Below are 23,131 nucleotides of genomic sequence, written 5' to 3' on the forward strand. Positions count from 1 at the left end.
ACTTTTTTACCTCCCCCTCGTGTCTGTATCTCTTTGTTTTCTGCGTTCTACGCAATCATTGCAGACGGAGACGCCACGGACGGTTGACGTGGACACCTTCCAATCTAGTAACCGGATACAGTATGGATTTTCTGGCAGCGATCTGCTGATGAATTGACTTAGACCCCGCCACGTTCTCACCGCTACTATCGCAAGGAGAAACGACAAAACCTGCTGGAAAACCAAATTAATAATTCCCTTGCCGTTAAATATTTACCTACATTATGAAGGGTCAATCCTGGAGAGCTTCTCGTGCATAGACGAGTGAGGCTGGCCCTGTATAATAAATGGTTAAGGAGGACAAATGTCTCACTATGCATTATACAAGTCCTACTCACCCCGTTCTTGCGGTAGGAACTCATCGGGGTTGACCCTTTGTGGTTGATGCATGTCCACCTTGGGCACATACCCCGGCGCTCCGTGGCTGGAAGGCACGCAGTGGAGCGTGTAGGCTGTGCGCGTAGCGTTGAGCGGCCCGCTGGGGAGATTAGCGATCTCTCTTGTAAGGACCTCATTGACCGGTGGAACAATGGGGGCTCTGGTTGCCCAACTGGACGCCCTGCCCCCCATTTTTGTTTTTTATATCAGGAAGATAAAATGTTGAAGTCTCCTGCAAACTTTCTGTTGAATGAATACTTGGAACTTCCCAGGGTGGGCTTCCCGGAGCGGCTTTGTGCCGAGGTAGCACTAGCATCCCCATCGGCAGGGCCAGCCCCAGACGGGCTTAAATTAGCTGGGGGAAGAAGTAGGGGAAGTGGTCACAGCTAAACGCTGCTCCCATGTCTGGAGAAAGAGGAACCCGACCCGGAGACCCCTGGGTCAGACCTGGTGACCCCTGGGTCAAACTCGGAGAGGTCCCAGGTTTGCTGAATACTCCTTTCCGAGGTGGATCGATAAAGCAGAGGAGTTGTGCTTAGATTGCAGTTCTGGGGTCTCTGTGGTTTGTTTGATTCAACGTTCAAATATTTCATTTGTGAAGGGTTTTTTTTTCTTCTTTTTCCGAGGTTTTTGGCCACGTGAAATATGATGTATTGACTGCGTTCGCCAGTAACCCCCCCGCCTCTTCATCCACGCGCTCGCTTTTGCTTGCCTTTCATTTTCCAGAGCTGACAAAGGGAGTTTGTGGTTTGATCCAAACCACGCGAGCTTCTGATTTCTCATTAAAACTGGATGGGGAGGAAAAAAAAAGTCTTAAAAAGCAGAACAAAAAAAGAGCTGTGTTTAAAAATGATATTCTTCTTCCCCATATTTCAACAAAAATGTTAACGTTGTGGTTTTATAACATCAATATTTGTATTTTAAAATATTATATTTTTTTTTCCTTGGAAACTTTTTTTTCCTTTAATTTCGAATACAATCTTACAAGAATTAATGCAAATTTAGTAAGCAGACGCCTAATAGATTAGGTTTTAAGATTACGTTTTTTTAATTGGGATTCTGCAGATGCCTCCCAAATGCATTTACCCCGTCCTCCTGCTTGCAACAGCCAATGAGTGGCACTGATTAGGAGGGCAGCTGCAGCAACAGGGTGGCAGCTTCTAGCTAAGGTGTGTTTTTCTGTTTTGAAGAATGCATTTCAGGGTACTCAGAGTACTTTAATATACATTCTTCTTTTAATGGGGCTGTCAGGGGCATTAAACTGGGTAACACATATATATATATATATAGGTCCCTTTAAATTCAGACAGCTGATGCATTGCAGGAGGTGCTTCTATCTAACAGGAAGCGCTCCGGTCACTTTGTGGCACGTCTCTCTCTCCTCTGCCAGGGGTAGTTTGTGTTATATTTGCCTACTCGTGACTCATTGCGGTAATTCTGTTTGCCTTTTCCTGAGCAGCGCTGCTATTCTTGCAAACCGAAAATAGACACCAGACAGGGGAGAGCGGAGACGGCGTATGTACACAGTGTACACAGTCACGCAATACACAGCGGCTCCTCATCCATAAATTATTTACAGGTTCTTGTACCAAAAAGCCCGATAACTGCCCCAACGGCGTGCATCACATAATACCCTTTATACGCATCATCACGGCTTACAACTTATAATTAAATATATTTTATTATGCTTAGAATTTATTATTTGATATATTTTATTGTGCTTAGAATTTATTATTAAATAATAAATTCTAAGCACAATAAATTATATTAAATAATAAAGTCTAAGCACAATAAATTATATTAAATAATAAATTCTAAGCACAATAAATTATATTAAATAATAAATTCTAAGCACAATAAATTATATTAAATAATAAATTCTAAGCACAATAAATTATATTAAATAATAAATTCTAAGCACAATAAATTATACTAAATAATAAACTCTAGGCACAATAAATTATATTAAATGATACATTCTAAGTACAATAAATTGTAATTAATATAACTTATTGGTATTGAGAATTTAATGAATAACGAAAACACTTACATTTGAAGTAGCAATCAAAGTAGAACTGGCTAGTGTTGCCACTTTATATCACACACAAAGATTTATTCAACAGACAAATGGAATCCCGTGGGTCTGGGATTTATTAACAGTCCTGTTCGGTAGGCCACGCTTAGTGTTTAGTATATTAGAGGGTAAAGAGATAAAAAGCGTGATTTGTGAAATATATTATGAACAATCATCCCTTAAGCTAAGCCACATGATGGTGCAGATGTTCTTGTGTTTGTGTTAATATCAAATTCCTTCTGTTCTTTGGTTGAATGACATCATTCTGTCCTCATGATACCTTAAAGAATGTGCCTCTGCCGGCGGGTGCCTCCAGAAGACAGGCCCAATGCAACGAGTGTGAGTGCGCTTTAGTGTAAGGTGTGAGCGTAGAGTACGCTTTAGTGTATGGTGTGAGTGTAGAGTGTGCTTTAGTGTATGGTGTGAGTGTAGAGAGTGTGCTTTAATGTATGGTGTGAGTGCGCTTTAGTGTAAGGTGTGAGTGTAGAGAGTGTGCTTTAATGTATGGTGTGAGTGCGCTTTAGTGTAAGGTGTGAGTGTAGAGTGCGCTTTAGTGTAAGGTGTGAGTGTAGAGTGCGCTTTAGTGTATGGTGTGAGTGTAGAGAGTGTGCTTTAATGTATGGTGTGAGTGCGCTTTAGTGTAAGGTGTGAGTGTAGAGTGCGCTTTAGTGTAAGGTGTGAGTGTAGAGTGCGCTTTAGTGTATGGTGTGAGTGCGCTTTAGTGTATGGTGTGAGTGTAGAGTGCGCTTTAGTGTAAGGTGTGAGTGTAGAGTGCGCTTTAGTGTAAGGTGTGAGTGTAGAGTGCGCTTTAGTGTAAGGTGTGAGTGTAGAGTGCGCTTTAGTGTATGGTGTGAGTGCGCTTTAGTGTAAGGTGTGAGTGTAGAGTGCGCTTTAGTGTAAGGTGTGAGTGTAGCATGCGCTTTAGTGTAAGGTGTGAGTGTAGAGTGCGCTTTAGTGTAAGGTGTGAGTGTAGAGTGCGCTTTAGTGTAAGATGTGAGTGTAGAGTGCGCTTTAGTGTACAGTGTGAGTGTAGAGTGCACGTGTGCGGAGGTCTGTGCATGTTAGCATATAGTGCTGGGTTAGTATGTGTTAGTATATGGCATTGAGTGTGTTAGTGTGTGTCTGTGTGGTATGGTGTATAGTGTCAGTGGGTGTGTGCAAGTGTACGGTGTAAAGACCGAGTATGCGTGTTAGTGTATGGTGTAGTGAGTGTGTGGATGTTATCATACGGTATTAGAGTGTGGGATTTATAAGGCTATAGAGTGCGTGTGTTAGTGAATGGTTTTATTATGTGTGTATTAGAGTGAGTTTGCGTGTTAGTATGAGTGTGTGGCTGTTAGCTATAGGGGTACAGAGGTATCAAAGCCCTAGACTTGCCCCTGTGGCTCATTTCTACACACAGTACTGCTGAACCAGACTGATCATTGCTTTGAAAACAACAATTATGACACTTTTTATAAAAATAATTTCATGTTATTATAGAGCCGTATACGGGCACTTTGTAAATAATATAAGTTAAAGTGAAGAAAGTATGGATGCAGCTATAATTTATTATTGCCATTATCTGCATTACTACAATAACAACCAACAGCTTGTTTTAGTAAATATCATGTATTCTGAATATGTTGGGTTCATAGAACATGCTAAGGACATAGCTCCCTCTAGTGGCCATCTGCGGTTAAAGCAGACACTTTTACATCGACTGCATGTATCAATGATTTGGAAATTCAAAACCCACCACCCAACTTAAATTACATAAAATTCTAAATGCTTATATCGATTTTTTTTTAGGAATTTAGGAAAATAATTGTGATTTATCCATGCAAGTCTAACAATATACGCATGAACACACGCGGTGGGGCGATTGTACGCTCAGGAACTGGACGGAAAGACAAGGATGTCGAACATGCCCTCAATAACGGGTTTATCTTTGGGGAGTTTATACCCGTATGAACAATTCCACATTAAATGCAGCTGGAAAAAATTACCCGCAAGACCTCTATCTATCATCCAACAATTTAAAAAAAAATATATAATATATATATAATATATGGAATTTTCTAAACAAATAAATAAAGGCTACCATTAAGGTAGATACTTGGATACTCACCGTCATGCAAAAATCCTCTTAGCTCTTCCTTCTGGAAATAATAAAAAATAAAGATATTTGGTAAAAAGCTCTATTTCAGGTTCATGCATTTTTGAAATTGAGAATATGGGCTGGGTTCGAAATACACATCGTGAGCAACAAGTATACTCACGGCTGACAGACGTACTTGAAGCATGGACTGCAACGGTTAGGGAAAAAAATATATCGGAAAAAAAAACCTCTAGAAAAAACTGAATAAAAGTTACAAAAGAGCCGAAAGAACAACAGACATTTAGCTTGTAAACTTTCCTTACAGTATAAAGAGGATTTAGGTAACGAGGTAGCGAGAAATCACAAGTATTCTGAGGTTTAAGATACAGAATTAGAAAAGGTGAGACGTAATCCTATAGGGTAATTAATGGTATCCTAAAAAAGATACTTTGGGTAATAATAATAATAATAATAAACAAGAATAATAATACAGCACGAAGACACAATTAGCATTGTTGAAAAAGTTTAGTAAATACATTATGACGGACAAGGAGGGGTTAAAGTTGTGTCCTAAAAACTTTACGAGAACCACTGAAAAATAATAAGATGATGCATTCTTCTTTTAGACCGTCGAGGAGCATTGAAAGGATTGTAGGTTCATTGAAAGGCGGTGTTGATGCCTATATTTGCACAAATAAAGCCTAGCCCTGGGTACCGGCGATGACTTTGGTTCTGGTTCTGAGTTGAAGGATGCTTGTGAGGGACATACTGGTGCAGATATCTTACCCATACCCGCCGCAATCTGTCGGTCATAGCTGCGATGTGTCCCGTAATTTAACTGGCAGAAGTAGACAGATCCTACCTAGCAACCACTACAACGGCGGTTGCAAATCCAGTCTCTTAGTCTCCCCACTGGAACAGAATGGGGTAATAATTACTAAGTGCTGCCATGTCGTGCCTTGAAGACTGGGTTGGGGACCATTGCATTAAAATGTGTTAATTAGAGGGGTATTAGGAAGCTTATGTTTATAAGTGTCTCCTGCACATTTGGGAGCAGACCCCCTTGCAAATGCAATTAAAAGTCTATAGGATGCCCTCCATCTGCATTTGCCCCTGTCCCTTACTCCAATGAGACCCCACAGTGAAAGGAAGCGCTCATCAATATCAATGGTTTCTTGCCACTCATTGGTTCTTTTAATCCCCCAATCATAGGCCTGAACTTGGGACCACCGAGGATGTGTTGCAGCCAGGCTGAGTATCTGCTTTCTGCATGGCGCCAACCAACACTAGAAATTTAGAACGAGACAGCAGAGAAGAACCATTCGGCCCCTCTAGTTTACCCAATTTTCCTGATGTCTTCTCTCCAATGCGTCGATGACCTTCTGGAGATGGGGGGTCTCTAGAACCGACCCCCATTACTCCAGATGAGACCTAAACAGAGGTCCGTAAAGTGGCAGGACCTCCTCCCTCTCGCAGCTACCAACGCCTCTCGCTACACATTACCTTTTTGCTTGACCAGCAGAAGAGACAAACGGGAACGACCAAGCCCAAGACGTGCGGCCAAATACCTGATAAAAAACCGGTAGGCTATCTAGATGAGTTTCTTTGGCCCAAACGCGACATAAAAACCCTTAGCGGCATTCCAGCAAAAAAAAAATAAAAAGGCAAAAACAAATGTAAGGTGAGAAGCACGTCAATTTAATAAAACGAAAAGAATTTAAAAAAGTAAAATAAATAAGTGCTCAGAAAATAGCGCACCAACACCCCCTGCTAACACCACGAACATAGTACAGGCAGAATATTCCTAGTTTGATTTGTCTTTAAATCGGTTTCTTTTTAAGAGAAAGTGCTTTTGCATTGTTTGCTTTGATTAAAGTGGGATATCGTGAGGAATTATAGCAAAATGAGATTTCGAAGGCATTCTTTACGCCGACGAGGTTTTTTTTTTCTTCTTAATTGTACGTAAGAGCGCGTTTGTGAAAGCCGGACTCGGAGACGAAGAGTTTCCGATAGCCCTTGCGCTTGTAGATCTTTGCCCGGTCGTGCAGTTTCTGATGGGAAATCAGATTGTATTTGGAAGCAAAGAGTTTGCCGCACTCGTTGCACTTGTGAGTCTTCTCCCCGGTGTGCGTCCTCAGATGAACGAGAAGCCGGCATTTATAGGTGAAGAGTTTCCCGCACTCGTTGCATTTAAAAGCCTTTTCCCCCGTGTGCTTCCTCCGGTGTATGTCGAGCGTCGACTCGGAATTAAAATGTTTCCCGCAGTCCGAACACGGATACGGCTTCTCGCTGCTGTGGACCTTCAGGTGCTCCGAGAGGTAGGACTTCGAGATGTACCGCTTCCCGCACTCCATACACGTGTAGGGTTTTTCGCCCGTGTGCGTTCTGTGATGTATGATGAGATTGGCTTTGGAGGCGAACTGCTTGCCGCACTGACCGCAGATGTGGGGCTTCTCGCCGGTGTGCGTCCGGCGGTGCACGAGGAGACGGCACTGGTACGCGAACTGCTTGCCGCACTCGTTGCACACGAACGGTTTCTCCCCAGTGTGCGTGCGCCGGTGTTCCAGGAGGCTCGTTTTGGACGCGAACTGTTTCCCGCACAGAATGCAGTTGTGGGGCTTCGCCCCGGTGTGCGTTGCTTGGTGCACGATGAGGCGACACTTATAATCAAACTGTTTGCCGCATTCGCCGCAGACGAAGGGTTTGTCTCCGGTGTGCGACCGCTGGTGTGCCAAAAGCCTGGACTTAGACATAAAGATGTCACCGCACTCGTAGCAATGATGAGGTTTCTGGTTGGTGTGAGTATTTTTATGTACCAAAAGACGACATTTATACTCAAACTGTTTGCCGCATTCATCACAGCTGTGGGGCTTGTCGACCCTGTTTGGAGTTTGTTGATGGGCAAGAGCTAGTTTTCTCTTAAAGCTGTTTTTTCTCCCCGTTTTCTTCTTAACTACCGGGATGTTTTCTTCGGCGTTCTCCCTGCTGTCGTAAAAGAGCTCGGTAAACGGCTTCTCCTCACACGGGTAGAACATTTCCATAGATGAGAGATCCCCCGGGTCGTACGAGACGGATCCATAAGGTGAGATGGCTTCAGAATCTTCCCCTTGGGACATTACAATCATTCCGATGTCGTCTTCCACCATCCCATCTGCGGAATAGGCCGACGCGTCGTAGTCTTCCAACACAACTCTGATTACGGATCCATCTTCAGGGAAGCGACGACCTGTGTGTATCAGAAGAGAGCTCTATGAATAACGTTCTTACTGCACCCACAATACAAATCAAAGGGCAATTAGGAGTCTAAATCAAGAAAAGAGGACTTAATGCACTGAGAATTTCGAGCGAGACTAAATTTATTCAAACTTACTCGCCGCAGATTATACAATTATTATAGTGAACGTCATTGGGGTTTATTCACTAAACGCTGTGGTTTCAGCTCTCTTACTTCTCTATTCGTTATGAAGGGTCTAGACTGCCAGTTTTGTCCCGTGATGATATAATTCAGCGGGTGGATGAATCTCATCACATTTTATAGAGCCTGTGTCCCCCTCCCCCCTCACAGAGGACATTTATATTTCAGGGAGCATGCCGACGTTCATAAAAAGCATTCACTGCTGGAGGATTCATCTCTATACGTACAAAAAGGCATGATGGACTGAGCTCAAGGCAGAAGCGCAAACACAGCACGCTTTCCAGAGTACGATATAAGGTTTGTGATGTGAGAAGCATTTTATATGGCGGCTTGAAGGACTGAACTGTGAAATGGGTTCATGTAAAACAAATAGTGGACGGAAGGGTCCTTGTATGACTAAAATATGAGCTTTGACTTATGGTGGTAGAAGATCGTGAGAGAGAGTGAAAAGTAAAAGAGGAGAGAGAGAGAGAGAGAGAGAGAGAGAGAAAGAGAAAGAGAAAGAGAGAGAAAAAAGAAAAGAGGCAAGAGAGAAAAAAGGAAAAAAGGAGAGGAGAGAGAGAAAAAGGAAAAACGAGGCAAGAGAGAAAGAAACAAACACTTAGAACCCAGCGAAAGTAAAATTAAACAGCAAAAACAGTTCTTAGGCATGTCATTTTAAAGACAGGCACATACACTAGCGTTATATAAACACATACTTTAAACACTAAGCGGATATAAACGCGGTTACAGAATTTACTTGAATATAAGGTGTCCCCCCCAACTTTAGATCTTACTAGCAGAGAAAGAAAAAAAAATCTGAATAAAAAGGTAAAAGGACAAAAGAAAAACGCAAAACCATTGTTTTCTTCAGGTAAACACTGTATTTATTACAAAAGAAACAGTAGCGATCTATATTCCTAGCATACGCTAAACTATATCATAAACTGACCATAATGTCAATACATTTGCAAAAACGTGCTACATTTCAGAGGGGGAACTGGGGTTTATTTTATATTATTATAGCAAAGATAAGAAGAAAAACGGAAAAAAAAAAAAATTGGTGGATGAGGACAGCGGGTGTTTTTCATCACACCAGAGACATCATATCCTCGTAAAGTTCATCGTCTCCTTCATTTCCAGCGCTGTGCCGCGGTCGGTCATTATCTTAGCTTTGCGGAGGCGGCATTTCTTAAAGCCGTGAGCGATGTCCTCGGCGGAGTTCGGTCCCCAGGCATCCGATACTGGTTCGCGGAGGAGGCCGAGTGATGGTTTCCCCATTTATCCCGTCCATGGGAGGCTATGATCAGCAGCTAGAAGACAATCTCCGCAGCGCTTCCTTAACTCATTTTTAAATGGGCTTCTTATACTCGACACCCAGGACTGTGAGGTCTATACCTCCGGGGATTAAAAAATATGTTTTTGTTTCTTTACATTTTTAGTTGGGTGCCTTCCAAGCGCGTCAATAATAAGGTTTCTTTGCTTGAGCCGGACTCCTCGTTTTACAATGTATTTAGAAAAGTGTTTTACAAGGAAGAATACATTGAGGTTTCTCAAGTGCGTCCTGGGAACAAACAAACAAACTTCCCTGAACAACTTTAAACCGCTCTAGAACCAGACGTTCTTCCATCATTCCTTTCTCGCTGAAGTTATCAGGTTGTCTTTGCACCAAACGCCCGAGGCCTTGTTTGTACCACAGCCTAAAACTCCAAGCACCACTATAATTCTGGACCTTTCGCATTAAACATGGGGGCATCCTCGTGCTTTTGTTTCCTTACAAGAACGGTGACATGGCTTGAAATGAAAGTCTTTTGGTAGTCTTTGCGCCAGTGTCACATCAAAGCTAACCTGTTGCGTTTCATCATTCTCCTACACCAACCCATGCTCGCCTTAAAATCCGGAATGCCTTGTTTCTTTGCAAACTCCAGCGCTTTACTCTGCATAACTTCTCTGGTAATGGTGTATCCTTTGCCTCGCATCTCAACGACGTACTGAACCACTTGTTTGTCGATGTCTTCGTGACGCGCATGCTTGGGACCTCTGAAGGCTTTTCTGGTGGAAGGCGCGTTCAGGAGCTCCGCCTTCTGGGCCCGCCATCGTCTGACGTTACTCTCCGTAACGCCGTATTTTCTACCGGCGGCGGAATTGTTGGTTTCTTCCGCTGCGTTTATCACCATGATCTTGAAGGTGGCATCATAGCACATACGCAACCCTTGGTTAAATTTCTTCTTCGTTTGCTTGGGTGATGAAGCGCCTTTGGTCTCCCGTGTTGCCATGGTTCCTAAGTACCATCCTGTAGTTGGAGAGGGTGACACGATGGCAAAGTCGTACGGTTCTGGGTGGCACGTTCGTTGTTCTAAGAAAATGCCATACAGTTATATTATGGTACCATCACAGACTAAGCATTGTATATAACTGCACGTCACTGGAAACGTCTGGATAATATTTATATTTATTTACATTTTATTTTCAATAAAAACCTGTTATTAAAAAGTTTCTACTTTGTATTTTTTTAATTTTTATCATTTTGTATTTTCACGTCCCTCGGACGCCGACCTATGCAGTAAAGACGAGGCAAAGGACTGCTGCCGGAAGTCACACTGCCATACAAGTAAATTAGCTTTTTTTTTTTTTTATATTCCAAACTCTTTAGGAGATTCTTTTTACGTGAATAAGGTTTGATTAATCATTTCTTAAGAGTAAAAAAAATATACAGTTTACCATAGATTCACATTTCCGCACTTAGGTCAAACATCAGAAAGCTACCTTCGATGTCTTCCCAGGAGAAGAATACAAAAAAGGAGAGAACGGAAAGACAGAAGAAGATAGCATGGTGGTAGAGGGAGAACCAAATGTAAAGGAGACACCCCCTTCCCCAGAACCAATTTGCCTTATATTTAATAAAATACAGCATACCCATGCGATCTGCTCCTTCCTCTCTATGTGTATTTTCTGGGGTACCTCTGATGAGCTATCACCATATATTTTCAACACATACATTCAGCACATAAAGCTGCATTTCCACTTTAATGTAACAGCGTACGACATGTTAGAGAGTGATATTCGACTACCACTACATACCTGTGTCGCAATTTTCTTTAATGTCTTGATCCTGGGCTTCCAGTTGACCGATTTCTTCTGTTTGATCATCATTTGTAGCAGCATCCCTTGTACCTTCAAAGATTAAATATATTTTAATAAACCATTTTTATGTATTTTTTTTATGTACATTTGTGATGAATATATCTTATAGTAGACTGTAGCTAGGATATTATATTTTAATTAATTAAAAAAAATAAATAAAAAAAAAAATATATATCTATATATATATCTATATATCTATATATATATCTATATATATATATAGATATATATAGATATATATAGATATATATAGCACTAGTTAAATATATATAGCCTGTGGATGGGAGGCTTTAAAAACACGGTATACAGCAAATTAACATGCTTGGGTCACAGGAGCTTTACTGTATGTTTAAAAGGTGCCCAAATGGGTTGTTAAGACTGAGACATTCTATAGCTTACAACAAAGCAGTACAATAAGAAGTCAGGGTGTTTGTGTAGTACATTGGGAACAGAGCGAGATCTCATACAAATGGCTGAATACATTATATTATGGGGAAAACATAAGTTTAAAAAAGAAAACAGAGCAATGTTTTCAGATTATTTTGAACACAATATCATAGCAATAAAGCATTAAATTAGAGATTTGTATTTAAAATGTTATCTCAAAGTGTAACAAGACAAGGATTTTTGTTAATCAATCGTGAAAGTAATTAAACACTCTGAGGGTTTCAATTCCCCCATTACACATTTCAGACCAAAAGACAATGGCATTTCATCCAGGTATTTGTAATCCGTTTATCTACAAAGTCAATTAACTCTTCAAGGATCTTTTTGAAGACAGATAAGCAGACAGGTATACCTTAGAGAAAACCAAACTGAGAACGCAAGATTCGGATGATCATCATCCTTTACCGTTACCCACCTGTTCGAAGGTCTAAAGCGATGTCAAATTTCTGATCGTTATTCTCAACCGGATCACTCGATTCTGTAAATCAAAACCTAGAATTAAATGTGTTTATATTGTGTTCCCCGGCACATCAAATGCTCTAAATTATTTAAATCTACGAATACGGTTTAAAAAAAAAAGAAAGATGATTTTAGGCATGCATAAGATTCTGCCGATACAATGTTATTAAATATAGGGATTTAAATAAAGGGATCTTCAAAAAAAGTTATGTTTTTGGCAGGAAATATTGTCTGGCGCCTAACAATTAGCCTTTATCCCCACAATAGTATATTCAATCATGCTTTCACCTGGACTTCGGTTTGTCGGTATTCTCAGCATATCCGGGGTCTGGTGATCCCCAGCCATCACGTCCTTGTAGCGTTCTTTGTGGTTTTCTATATGCTCCCATTCCTCCGCTGAGAAATACACAGCAACGTCACCGCACTTTGCCGGCATCTGAAACACACGGAGATTTAAAGGACGTGCTGGAAACGACCAAAACAACCGAGTAAAACGTTCTTCGCAAACTATATACAATTACATTTTCTACGTGTTCATTTTAACTATTATGTCCCAGATAGTTTGACATACACCTTATACCCATTATGACTCCCAGGTCGGTGATGTTGAATTTATTTATTTTAATGATGGTGCTCCATAGGAGAACAGCATTTATTGTGACTTGGCCCCCACTAGACTGTGGAGACACAGGTGTTAACCCCTTTAATGAAAGGGTTAACGCTGCACAATTGCCCTTATGGGGTGATTATGCAGCAGGGGGAAGTGAGTGCCAAACATCCTCTATATTTTGCCCCTGAAGCTGCCTGTAGCAGTTGAGACATGTGGGGGTTAATCCCGCACAATTTCCGCTTGGCTATAAAATGTAGCCCCCTTTTCAGGACTACATGTGATGTAATGTGATACAGTTTCCTGCAGCAAATAGTTACCTCTCCAGTCACCAAGTAGATGATTTCCTGGGCATGTTTCACAATCATCTTATTTATCTGCAGACAGTCATTGTTCAATTCGTTCCAAATTCTTATCTTGGGAAGACATTTCAAGAGAGAGACCTACAAAAAAGTCAGAATAAATTTTAAAAAGGTCACTGATGACCAGGACAGGATGGCTCGGACTGGCCACCCGGCACACCAAGCAAACGCCCAATTTGCCACTGGCCGACAGCTGCACACACACTACTCACCCTACCCACAGCTCTAGCGGGAGATCAGGTACCGCGGTGTGCAGCCACCGACTCGATATGCCAGGGCTGGCTTGTCATCGCCAGTTGGGCCCTGGACCAAGGATACTGCCATCCTCCCCCTTCCCACCATGGCTTAAACATACCAAGAACTGTTAAGTATTACCGTTCCTTAAAGAACCCGGGGCGATCATTTCACCAGCCCAAGGCTACTTCAAATGAATCCCAGGGGCATTGTCACATCCTCCATACGTTCTTACCTCTCCAGTCAGGAGGCAGATGATCTCGAGAGCGTGGTTTATAATCCTCTGGCTCATCGGCATCTTGTCCTTAGTCATCATCAGCACATTAGCTCCTTCGAGATGGAGACCTACGAGAAATATAAGATCCGGTATGAAGCGACGCTCAATAGCAGTTACAGAGAGGTACTGGAGGACACTATACATTGTGATATACAGCATCTTAATGCCCTATGCAGCTTAGTGCTTCTCAGAGAAGATATAAAACGTTAAATAATAAGGGGACGGAATAAAACTTAAACGGATGGGATTTTAGAAGAATAAAATATTTTACAAGATACTGCTCTGAGGTTCCATCGTATATTAGTTCAGGTATGGTCAGCCACTGGACAAGGTCGGCACAAAAACATCTTAAGGTGCTGTTTGGAACCCATTGAAGAGCTTGAGGTTTGATGACATTGATACATGCATTGATAATAACTGTTGGTACTTGAGGGCCAGTGACGTACATGAAATGTACTGTCCCACCCGACATTCGGACAATCAGCCCGTCGGCAATCTGGACTTTGTCTTGTTCCTTGGAGATCCTGAACATTTGACAGGCTATACAGACTACAACCGGACACCAGCCTGCCGGCCCCAACCAGGGACCAGCCTGCCGGCCCCAACCGGGAGACCAGCCTGCCGGCCCCAACCGGCCATAACCGGGAGACCAGCCTGCCGGCCCCAACCGGGAGCACGATGTCCCAACATTTTAGTATCTGAGTATTCTACAGATTATTACATTGATTATTTGATTTATTAATAAACCTAAATGAGTCCAAGTATCTGAAGATGCAGAAAACCCTCATAAGTCTTCTCTTTAATTAACTGACACATAAAAAATATTATTTGATTTGCCGTAAGCAGTAATTCATCTAGATTTAAGGATATCGCTCACATACAGGACCACCCTATACCCAAGCCAACGCGGCGCATCTCAACGTATATAAGAAGGTAACTCAATGAATACTTTGGGACAATAAAATGAACATCGTCATACACATCGCAGAATGATTTAACCAGATGATTTAAGGAAGGAGTTATGTACTAAGAGAGACCCGCTCGCACCTGCCCCATATGACACGACCAGAGGGGCAATTGTGTTTTAGAAGTGAAATTAGTAGCGGTGCTGGGGCTTTTGTGAGGTAACGATAAGCATTTGCAGGCCTGATAAAAAAATAATGAATTTTATTTACTAACGTATTCTGTTGTTTATAAACACATTATTGTTACTTTTATGGCTGTAGAACTCTATTATCCCCTCGTACCCAGCAAACACTCTGAGCTCCTAGAAAAGAGGTTTATGGGGGGTACATGGGGGGGGAGAGGGGCATGGGGGGGGAAGAGGGGGCATGGGGGGGTGGCACAAAGGGGATTTGGGTCCCAAAGAGGGACTGTCCCTCCTACTCAGGGACACTTGGGACGCACTGTATACTGTGATGCGAAGTATAAGTTTTATAATACACGTATACAGTCACACGCATTGTCTGCATTGTCCTATACATTGTGTGCGAATGTATACATAACCCCTCCTATATCTACACGTAACACCGCGCCCCTCACAGAACCGCAACAAAGGCGGCTTTAACCGGCATCCCGCGATTATATAGAAATAACGTCACCGGGTATAACGCGGGTCTTTGTAATGGAAATAAAGCAAATCAGATTACTTCCTACCGTGCGGCAGCCGACTAGGAAAAGGGGAAGGACAACAAGCTACCTTCTAATTGGCTGCCAACGAGCGATATCACAATCTGCCACCCAATGACGTTCGCGATAGGACTTGGACTACAATATCCATGATGCAAAGCGAGCACCAAGGCCTTTAGCCAATCAGAGCATGCTGCTATTGGTCACACTGCACTGGGAAGTCCTCTGTCCGCATATATTTGGATTTCGTCTTATATTCAGGAGCCATATACCCACCCCATGCATGTTTAAATCCCCTCACTGTATTACCCCCCCTACCACTTCTGCTGGGAGGCTGTTCCAATTATGTACCCCACCTCGGAAAATAAAGCCTTGTGTCAGTATTTATTTAGGCAAGGATACACGTAACCAACCCACGTTTATTGTCTTACAGTAGGCGGTTTGTCCCAGGAAGTGCCGTTGCGCGTTGTTTATATTGTTGTGCTATTTGCTTCCGCTGTTTACAAATACTCGCTAGCAACAAAGTAAACACAGTGAAAGATCATAACAAAACACAGTATTTTCCTCTCTGATGTTCTGGGAGGTTCCGGGATGTTGCCGTAGTTATCTGAGAATAATATAAATTCAACATATTTTGTTCCAGATTAATTTTCTAAACAGATAATAGAGAGATAGATGATTTATAGACAGATTATATATATATATAGATAGATAATGGAGATAAAAGATAGATAGATAGATAGATAGATAGATAGATAGATAGATAGATAATAGAGATAAATGATTGATAGATAATCCGAGGGTAAGGGAACTTTGGGGATATCTAAATTGAAATTCTGTTGGCAGGAATCATAGGATGTATATAATCCTTAACTTAAAATTCTACAACTCGCAGGAACATCGGTCGAAATAAACTATTTTTTGGTGACTCAGCCACGAAATCATTTACTTTACTGAGAGGGTGGTGGATACATAGAACAATATCCCGGCAGAAGTGGTAGAGGCTAATAATGCGAGGGAATTTAAAAATGCATGGGATAGACACATGGCTCCTGAAATCTAAGACGTGACTGAGGACTGATTAGGGGCAGGCTAGATGGGCCAAATAGGTCTGATCGGCCGTCATATTTTGACATAATTCAATGAAATCATTTTAAGGTACTTATAGGAAAGACGCCTGCTAAGGCTATGGTGCAGTACACACTGCAGAAGCGGTAACCAGCGCCGTTACTAAGTAGAGGAGACGTTTGTCCTATTTGTCATCTGAGCAAAGTGAAAACTACAATAACAGTGATGCTCTGCTTCTTTGCTTTGCTGTGATTGGCGAATCCTTTTAGCCAATTACAGAGGGCTATTATCACAAAAGCAGGTGGGGATGGGGATGCAGGACTCCAGCATCATGGCGTGGAGGATTAAGACCTCAGTGCAGCATCTGCTCATCATGAATGCCTTTCTCATCCTGGCTCTGCTTCTTCAGTATGGGGGAGGACAGAAAAAGAAAGAGGTATTGGATCCTTTAGAGGCTTTATCTTACTTCATCAGAATAAAACTGCCGCTTAATCTGTTTTTCTGCATCGCCTGCTGCCATGGGGACGGCATGTATCAGAACGTACGCCTGTTAACAGACCTCCAGAGATGTCACAGACCGTATACATTTGTAGCATATACTTTAATGTATACTGTCCCTGCATCTTGGCCATGACACGTTAAATACATTTGGCCCATTTAACATAATCAGTCATTGGTCTCGTCTTAGATTCAGGAGCCGTATGCCTATCCCATGCATGTTTAATACCCTCACTGTTTTAGCCTCTACCTCCTCCGCTGGGCGATTGTTCCACTTATCCACTCTCTCAGTACCACCTTCTGTAAAGTATTTTAATGTATTATTCAGGGCAGACATAGATCTTAACCTGATGCATTACTGTTTATTTAATAGGTATGTGTCGATCCTGGCTGGTGTGGCAAATGGTTCCTATTTGCATAAAATGTTATGTTTCTATGGCAACCATGTTTAATTTTTCAGTTTAATTATAAACACCTTCACACCTACACTCCTCTAAAACCTTACCGAGTCCGGAGCCTTTCCTGCTCGCATGCTGTAGGTTGAATGCTCAAACCGATCATGTGACACACAAGTGGGCGCCCGATAGGTTGTTGCCATAGAAAATTAAAACGATTCTGAAACGGTTTTTTATGTGATGAATCTGAAGTCACGTTTTGCTTAAAATGCTACAGGTGTACAAATAAAGTTTTGTCTAAGTGGAACGGCACCTCGAATCGCTCATAGGCTGGCGCGGGATCAATCGCTTGTGGCATTTTTTTTTTGAGATGAGCTAGAAACTATTTATTTATTCCAGAACCTTTTAAGTGAAAAGGTGGAGCAGATGATGGAGTGGAGCTCCCGGCGTTCCGTCATCCGGATGAACGGAGACAAATTCCGGAGATTCATCAAAGCGCCCCCACGAAACTATTCTGTGGTCGTGATGTTCACGGCCCTGCAGCCTCAGAGACAGTGTTCTGTGTGCAGGTAATCTGCCTAAGGATGGCATAAAGAGTTAAATGCAAGTTGATCTAATTTAACTCCTCCCCCAGCTGCCTCTGTCAAAACCAGGAAGTGTACAGGAAGTGTACTTAAGTATGCATCCTATGAATGCACTTTGAAATCAGTGGAAGTAGCAGCAGTAAATAATATGAATGCTAGCTGAGTGGGGGAATATATTTCAGTGGGGGCTACAGTACATGAGCTGGAAGCATATTTAAGTACACTTCCTGTTTTCAGTAAATAGTCCAGGGGGAGGAGAAAAATGAGAAAAAAATATAATTTCCTAACTCCAGTAAGTAAAGAATCCATGCTTCTATTTGCATGCAATAAAATGCATTGGAGTCCATGAAAAATTGGTTCCAATATGCATTACAGAGTACAGAAAGAATTTTGGGGACTAGACTGTCCGTTCATTGTGTTTAATGACAACTATGGGTTCTGTCAACAGGCAGGCTAATGAGGAATATCAGGTGCTGGCCAACTCGTGGAGATATTCATCGGCGTTCTCAAACAAGCTCTTCTTTACTATAGTTGACTACGACGAAGGAGCAGACGTTTTCCAGCAGGTAAAAAAAGTACAATATTCCTCCTTTTTTTGTATCTTTGTTATGCATTCACATATAATGTCTACAAAACCCGAACAACTGGTTGACGACCAACTTTAAGGGGACACTCCAGCCACTCCAGCCATCATATACATTTTAATGCATTTGTTTTCAGCTCAATATGAACTCCGCACCTACGTTCATGCATTTTCCTGCCAAAGGGAAGCCCAAGAGAGCGGACACCTTTGACCTCCAGCGAATCGGCTTTGCTGCAGAGCAGCTGGCGAAGTGGATTGCAGACAGGACCGATGTCCATGTATGTATTGTAACACATTGCCATACCTATGGGCGTTTCAACGCGCCCCCCCCGGAGGTCTTGGCCTACTGCTACCTATAGGAATGAAGAAGCGAGAAGGTTGGGATAACACTGGATACTGGGGTAGGGCAATGGAGGCAAGTGTGTGGAACCCAGCATGGGGTAGGTTGATCGAGGTGAATCTAGAGTCCACTCTCACTACTGGAAAACAGAATAGGATTCAGCTGAAATTACCCGAGCCTCTGGGGCAATCTATAGCGTCCCTAGGCATGGCAAATCTTTATAGCTCCTTATATTATTATTATTATTTTTTTCCTTTCAGATTCGTGTTTTTAGGCCTCCGAACTATTCAGGCACGATTGCTCTGGCCTTATTGGTTTCCTTAGTGGGAGGTTTGCTTTATCTGAGAAGAAACAATCTGGAATTTATTTATAACAAGACCGGTTGGGCAATGGCAGCTCTGGTAAGTAAGTAAAACAAAGAACAGAAAAGTGCTATGAAGGTAAAAAAAACCCCAAATATGTTTTAATTCCAATAAAAAATAGGACGGATCAGCGTCCTTTACAGTCCTCAAAGCTGAATAATAATTAATATATAAGTATTGGAAACCCACCTTATACGTGTGCTTTAGGAGCGTTCATCGTAACTTCTGGTCCTCAGGACCCGTGTCGTTATTTTTACCCGTTTTGTTATCTCTCCCCTATGAAGTTGCTGATTATTGTTCAGGCAGCCTTTGGCAGGGTCGGGCGGGAGAATGGAAAACATTTAGGACCGGAAATGTATTCCATGAACTTTTAAACTAAAGATCTCCAAAGATCTTCTCTTCGACCAGTTGCCTAAAGCGAGCCAGTTGGTGGCGCATTTTAATTCCATGTTGTCTCATTATTTTGTATGTCGGATTACATTTTATTTTTAGTGCGTTGTGTTTGCCATGACATCAGGACAAATGTGGAATCACATACGTGGACCTCCTTACGCTCATAAAAATCCACAGAACGGCCAAGTGGTATGTGATTGAATTGCTATAATCTGTAATCCCACCCATAGTCCATCGACAATTCATCCTTACACCAAACTCACTTACTGTATGCAAATGAGATTTACAGGGCAGATTTGGAGAAGCTTGGATGTCGTCAAACGTCAGGCCAGCTACATTCCACTGAAATACAAAAATACACCTTTTTTTGTGGGCATAATTTAATTTAAATCAAAGCGAAGGCTGTTGATGTTAAGTGGACATTAGTAGGGCAAGCGATTATACATATTTATGCAACGTTCACTAAATGAAACATAAGCTTCTGCGAGAGCAAACTCATGAGGGCATATTATTACACGTATGTTGCTTGTGCAGTAGTCCTATACCGGCAGGCTGAGTTGAGCATTCCTACGAATGGCTCCTTCTCACAAACATGTCATTTGTACCCACATTGATCTCAATGGAAGCTCGACTGCGAGTAGCGGGCATCTTAAGTACACCGTCGCCTTCAAAACCAGATAATAAAATCTACAGACGCTGATTATTATTATTATTATTATTATTTTATTATTAATATTATTATTTATTATTATTATTTTTTCTTTATTTCAGAGCTATATCCATGGAAGTAGCCAAGCCCAATTTGTGGCAGAATCTCACATTATTCTTCTGCTGAGTATCCTTTTCTGGAGGAAATGTCACCGATGAGACTTGTTTCTGTATACATTTTAGCTATCTAGCTGCCTTCCAAATAGTTAATAAACAAAAAAAACAAGTTTGTCCCTGATAGACATCTATGAAGTTGCGGAAGAGATATTCTTAGTAAGGCTAGTTTTAAAGCTGTGGTCTTCAACTCCAGACATCAAGGGCCACAAACAAGCCAGTACTTCTGTGTTTCATTACTTAATAATTTCATTAATGTCCTCAGGCTGGGATAGCCAACAGTTTTGGAGGTGAAAAACAAAAAGAAAGATTGCACCAACATGACCTTGGATGTAAGGCAATATAGTTTACATTGCCTATCGAAGCCATGTAGATGGACAAAATAGTAGGACCTTTCTTCTTGTAGAGTAGAACTCTACGCATTATCCCCACACGATTAAAAAAAGTACATTTTGCGATATTCCTTAAGGTCGATTTCAGATGCGGCCATCACGATGGGAATGGTTCTCCTCAATGAAGCGGCCACGTCCAAAGGAGATGTCGGAAAAAGACGGAGTAAGTTATCTTCCAAACCATTTTAAACAAAAACATATACAAGGTAACAACATTTAACGTTCTAACAATTTCTATTTCCACGATGTAGTATATTAAGCAAATAAAACTTAGGAGACCTGCCATTTTTTTTATTTCTTCTTAAGGTTCAACCACGAATGAAGAACCCAGAAACTCTCAAGAAGGATTTGTTTTAAATTTTCTATAGCAACAACCTATCAATTCCTGCTTTTATATCACATGACGATTAAGTGTTTCCTCCAAATATTAAGCATCAGGCAAAATTCTTCATAGTTTAAGAGTTCTATCTGGGAAGGGTTTGGGGATTGAGCAGCCATAGGAATGGGATTTTTTATTGATACATTTAGTTCTGAAAGTGTTTCTCTCTTTCTTTTCTTTAACAGTTATATGTTTGGTTGGGTTGGGTCTCGTGGTCTTTTTCTTCAGCTTCCTTCTGTCGATCTTCCGTTCAAAGTACCACGGATACCCATACAGGTATATAATACTCTTGCCAGTCCCGATGGCTCGTTCTGCTTTGGTACTTTTTTCATCTATCATTTTTTTTAGCATTTCACATCCATGTATTATCTAGATACATTATTCATAAGTCATACAGGGCTCCTCAGGCCAATTGGTCCTAATACCCTTTTACTGATGGACACGCCGTCATCTCCCCCCCAACACTCTATATAGTCAATGAAGGACCCACCATGGTTTTTGCCCTCCTTCACTAGTAAGTTGGTCAAGACAAAGCAGTGTGGAAACCGATGTAGGTGCAATCGGAGACTCAAATGTACCCCAGGAAGGGTCAGGGTATTCTTCATGGAGGAAGCTCATTACTTATTGGTTACCAGATAAGTCCAAAATCATCCCTAGCAAAGACCATGATTTATTTCTTCTCAAGACCATCTCTCATATCTACTGAAGAGAACTTCTTGAAGGCTATAGCCAAGTTTGGATTGCTCCGTCTCACCGATCAAGCTTATGGCTGCCTCTAGACCTTTAATATTTTCTGACACTATGTACTCTAAACCAGTTCACTTCAGTTCCTTGGCAGACTTAAGGGGAGGAATAGGGAAAACTGGAGATAGTTCAGAACACGAAAGGTTTTGCCCCAAATATTCTTAAAGCTATTATACAAATTTTTATTAAAATAATGTAATGACACTGATGCTACAAAACTCTGTTGCTAATAATTACACAGTAGACCTAATTGAATAAATAAGTTATTACATAAAATTAATATACATTATATTTATAATATATTTTAGCTATTTAAAATGTTTTTTTTTATTATTTTCCATTAAATGCTTTTTTTTTTTTTAAATAATTTGTACACCAAGTTTTAATATATAATATTCTCTTCTGTTTTACAGTTTTTTAATTAAATGAGAATTCCCAGGAGGCCAGCGTTTCAAGCGAAGCTGAAGTATCTGCATCAGTATTATCCGCATATTCCGAACCCCAGCCGCCTTTCTTCGCTTCTTCAGCTACTGCGTTCAATTATAGCGTCGGAAGAAACTGATCTGTATGTTGTTGTGTCAATGGGAACTTGTGAATCCATTTATTATTTATCAATTGTATCGTATTCTTGTAGGACGTAGTTGGCACTTTTAATAAAATTGTGTTGCAGTCGGAAAAAAAAGCTTCGTCAGAAATTTTCGAATTTAAGGAAACTTATTTTAGATCATTTTTGTAATTGACAGGCTTTGTAAGTGCTCCGTGCACCATTTTTGTTAATAATATTGGATTAAAATGTAAAATTGGTTAAATTAAAATGGGTTTGAAATGCAAAATGTGTTAACTGCTAAATTTATGTAGTACATGTACATTTTTAAATTATTTCTTCCTTTATGGAATTTTTCTCCTTCTGTTTTAATGTGAAGGGTAGTTTTATAGAAAATGTGGTAGTTTTAACAAAGAAAAAGCTCCAAACAGCCAATGCCAAATCAATGTTGAATTGGAAATGGACGTGTTTATTATGATTATGAACAGCATCGCAGCAGATGTGGTAGAGCAGGGGTGTCCACCTGCGGCCCTCCAGCTGCTGCAAGACTACATCTCCCATGCTCCTCTGCCAGGTCCTTAGCTGAAAGAGCATTATGGGGGACGTAGTCCTGCAGCAGCTGGAGGGCAGCAGGATGGACGCCCCTGTGGTAGAGGCTTCTACAGTATAGGAATTGAAACATACATGGCACAGACATATGGCTCCTGACTCTAAGACAAAAACAAGGACTGATTAAGGTTTGAAAAATGGAAAAATGGCAGACAAGATGAGCTGAATGGCTCTGATCTACCAAAAAATGCTATGCTTCTTTGTTTCTATATTGTACCATCATATATGCAATGGGCAACCAGGTCGTAATAAGTGACATGACAATTTAGGGGTTTACTAAAGCATGAATTGTTT

At 41.3% G+C, this 23,131-nt stretch overlaps 2 protein-coding genes across 2 annotated transcripts; one reads left to right on the top strand and one right to left on the bottom strand.

The window, feature by feature from the left end:
- Nucleotides 1-6,248: 6,248 nt before the first annotated feature.
- Nucleotides 6,249-15,172, bottom strand: LOC128471586 (zinc finger protein 615-like). Its single transcript, XM_053453548.1, has 7 exons — nt 15,152-15,172; nt 13,454-13,563; nt 12,943-13,065; nt 12,304-12,451; nt 11,972-12,034; nt 11,047-11,139; nt 6,249-7,797 (listed from the first exon to the last, which is right to left on the bottom strand). Exons 2-7 carry the CDS (start codon nt 13,532-13,534, stop codon nt 6,524-6,526), a joined length of 1,782 nt encoding a protein of 593 aa, XP_053309523.1. The 5' UTR covers nt 13,535-13,563; nt 15,152-15,172; the 3' UTR covers nt 6,249-6,523.
- Nucleotides 15,173-16,491: 1,319 nt separating this feature from the next.
- TUSC3 (tumor suppressor candidate 3) lies at nt 16,492-22,517 on the top strand. Its single transcript, XM_053453158.1, has 10 exons — nt 16,492-16,628; nt 17,485-17,654; nt 18,118-18,235; nt 18,390-18,530; nt 18,853-18,993; nt 19,447-19,536; nt 20,119-20,182; nt 20,650-20,724; nt 21,126-21,216; nt 22,098-22,517. The coding sequence occupies exons 1-10, from the start codon at nt 16,500-16,502 to the stop codon at nt 22,111-22,113; spliced, it is 1,035 nt and encodes a 344-aa protein (XP_053309133.1). The 5' UTR covers nt 16,492-16,499; the 3' UTR covers nt 22,114-22,517.
- Nucleotides 22,518-23,131: the final 614 nt, after the last annotated feature.

The sequence above is a fragment of the Spea bombifrons genome, chromosome 13, assembly GCF_027358695.1.
Source record: "Spea bombifrons isolate aSpeBom1 chromosome 13, aSpeBom1.2.pri, whole genome shotgun sequence".
Classification (NCBI taxonomy): Eukaryota; Metazoa; Chordata; class Amphibia; order Anura; family Pelobatidae; genus Spea; species Spea bombifrons.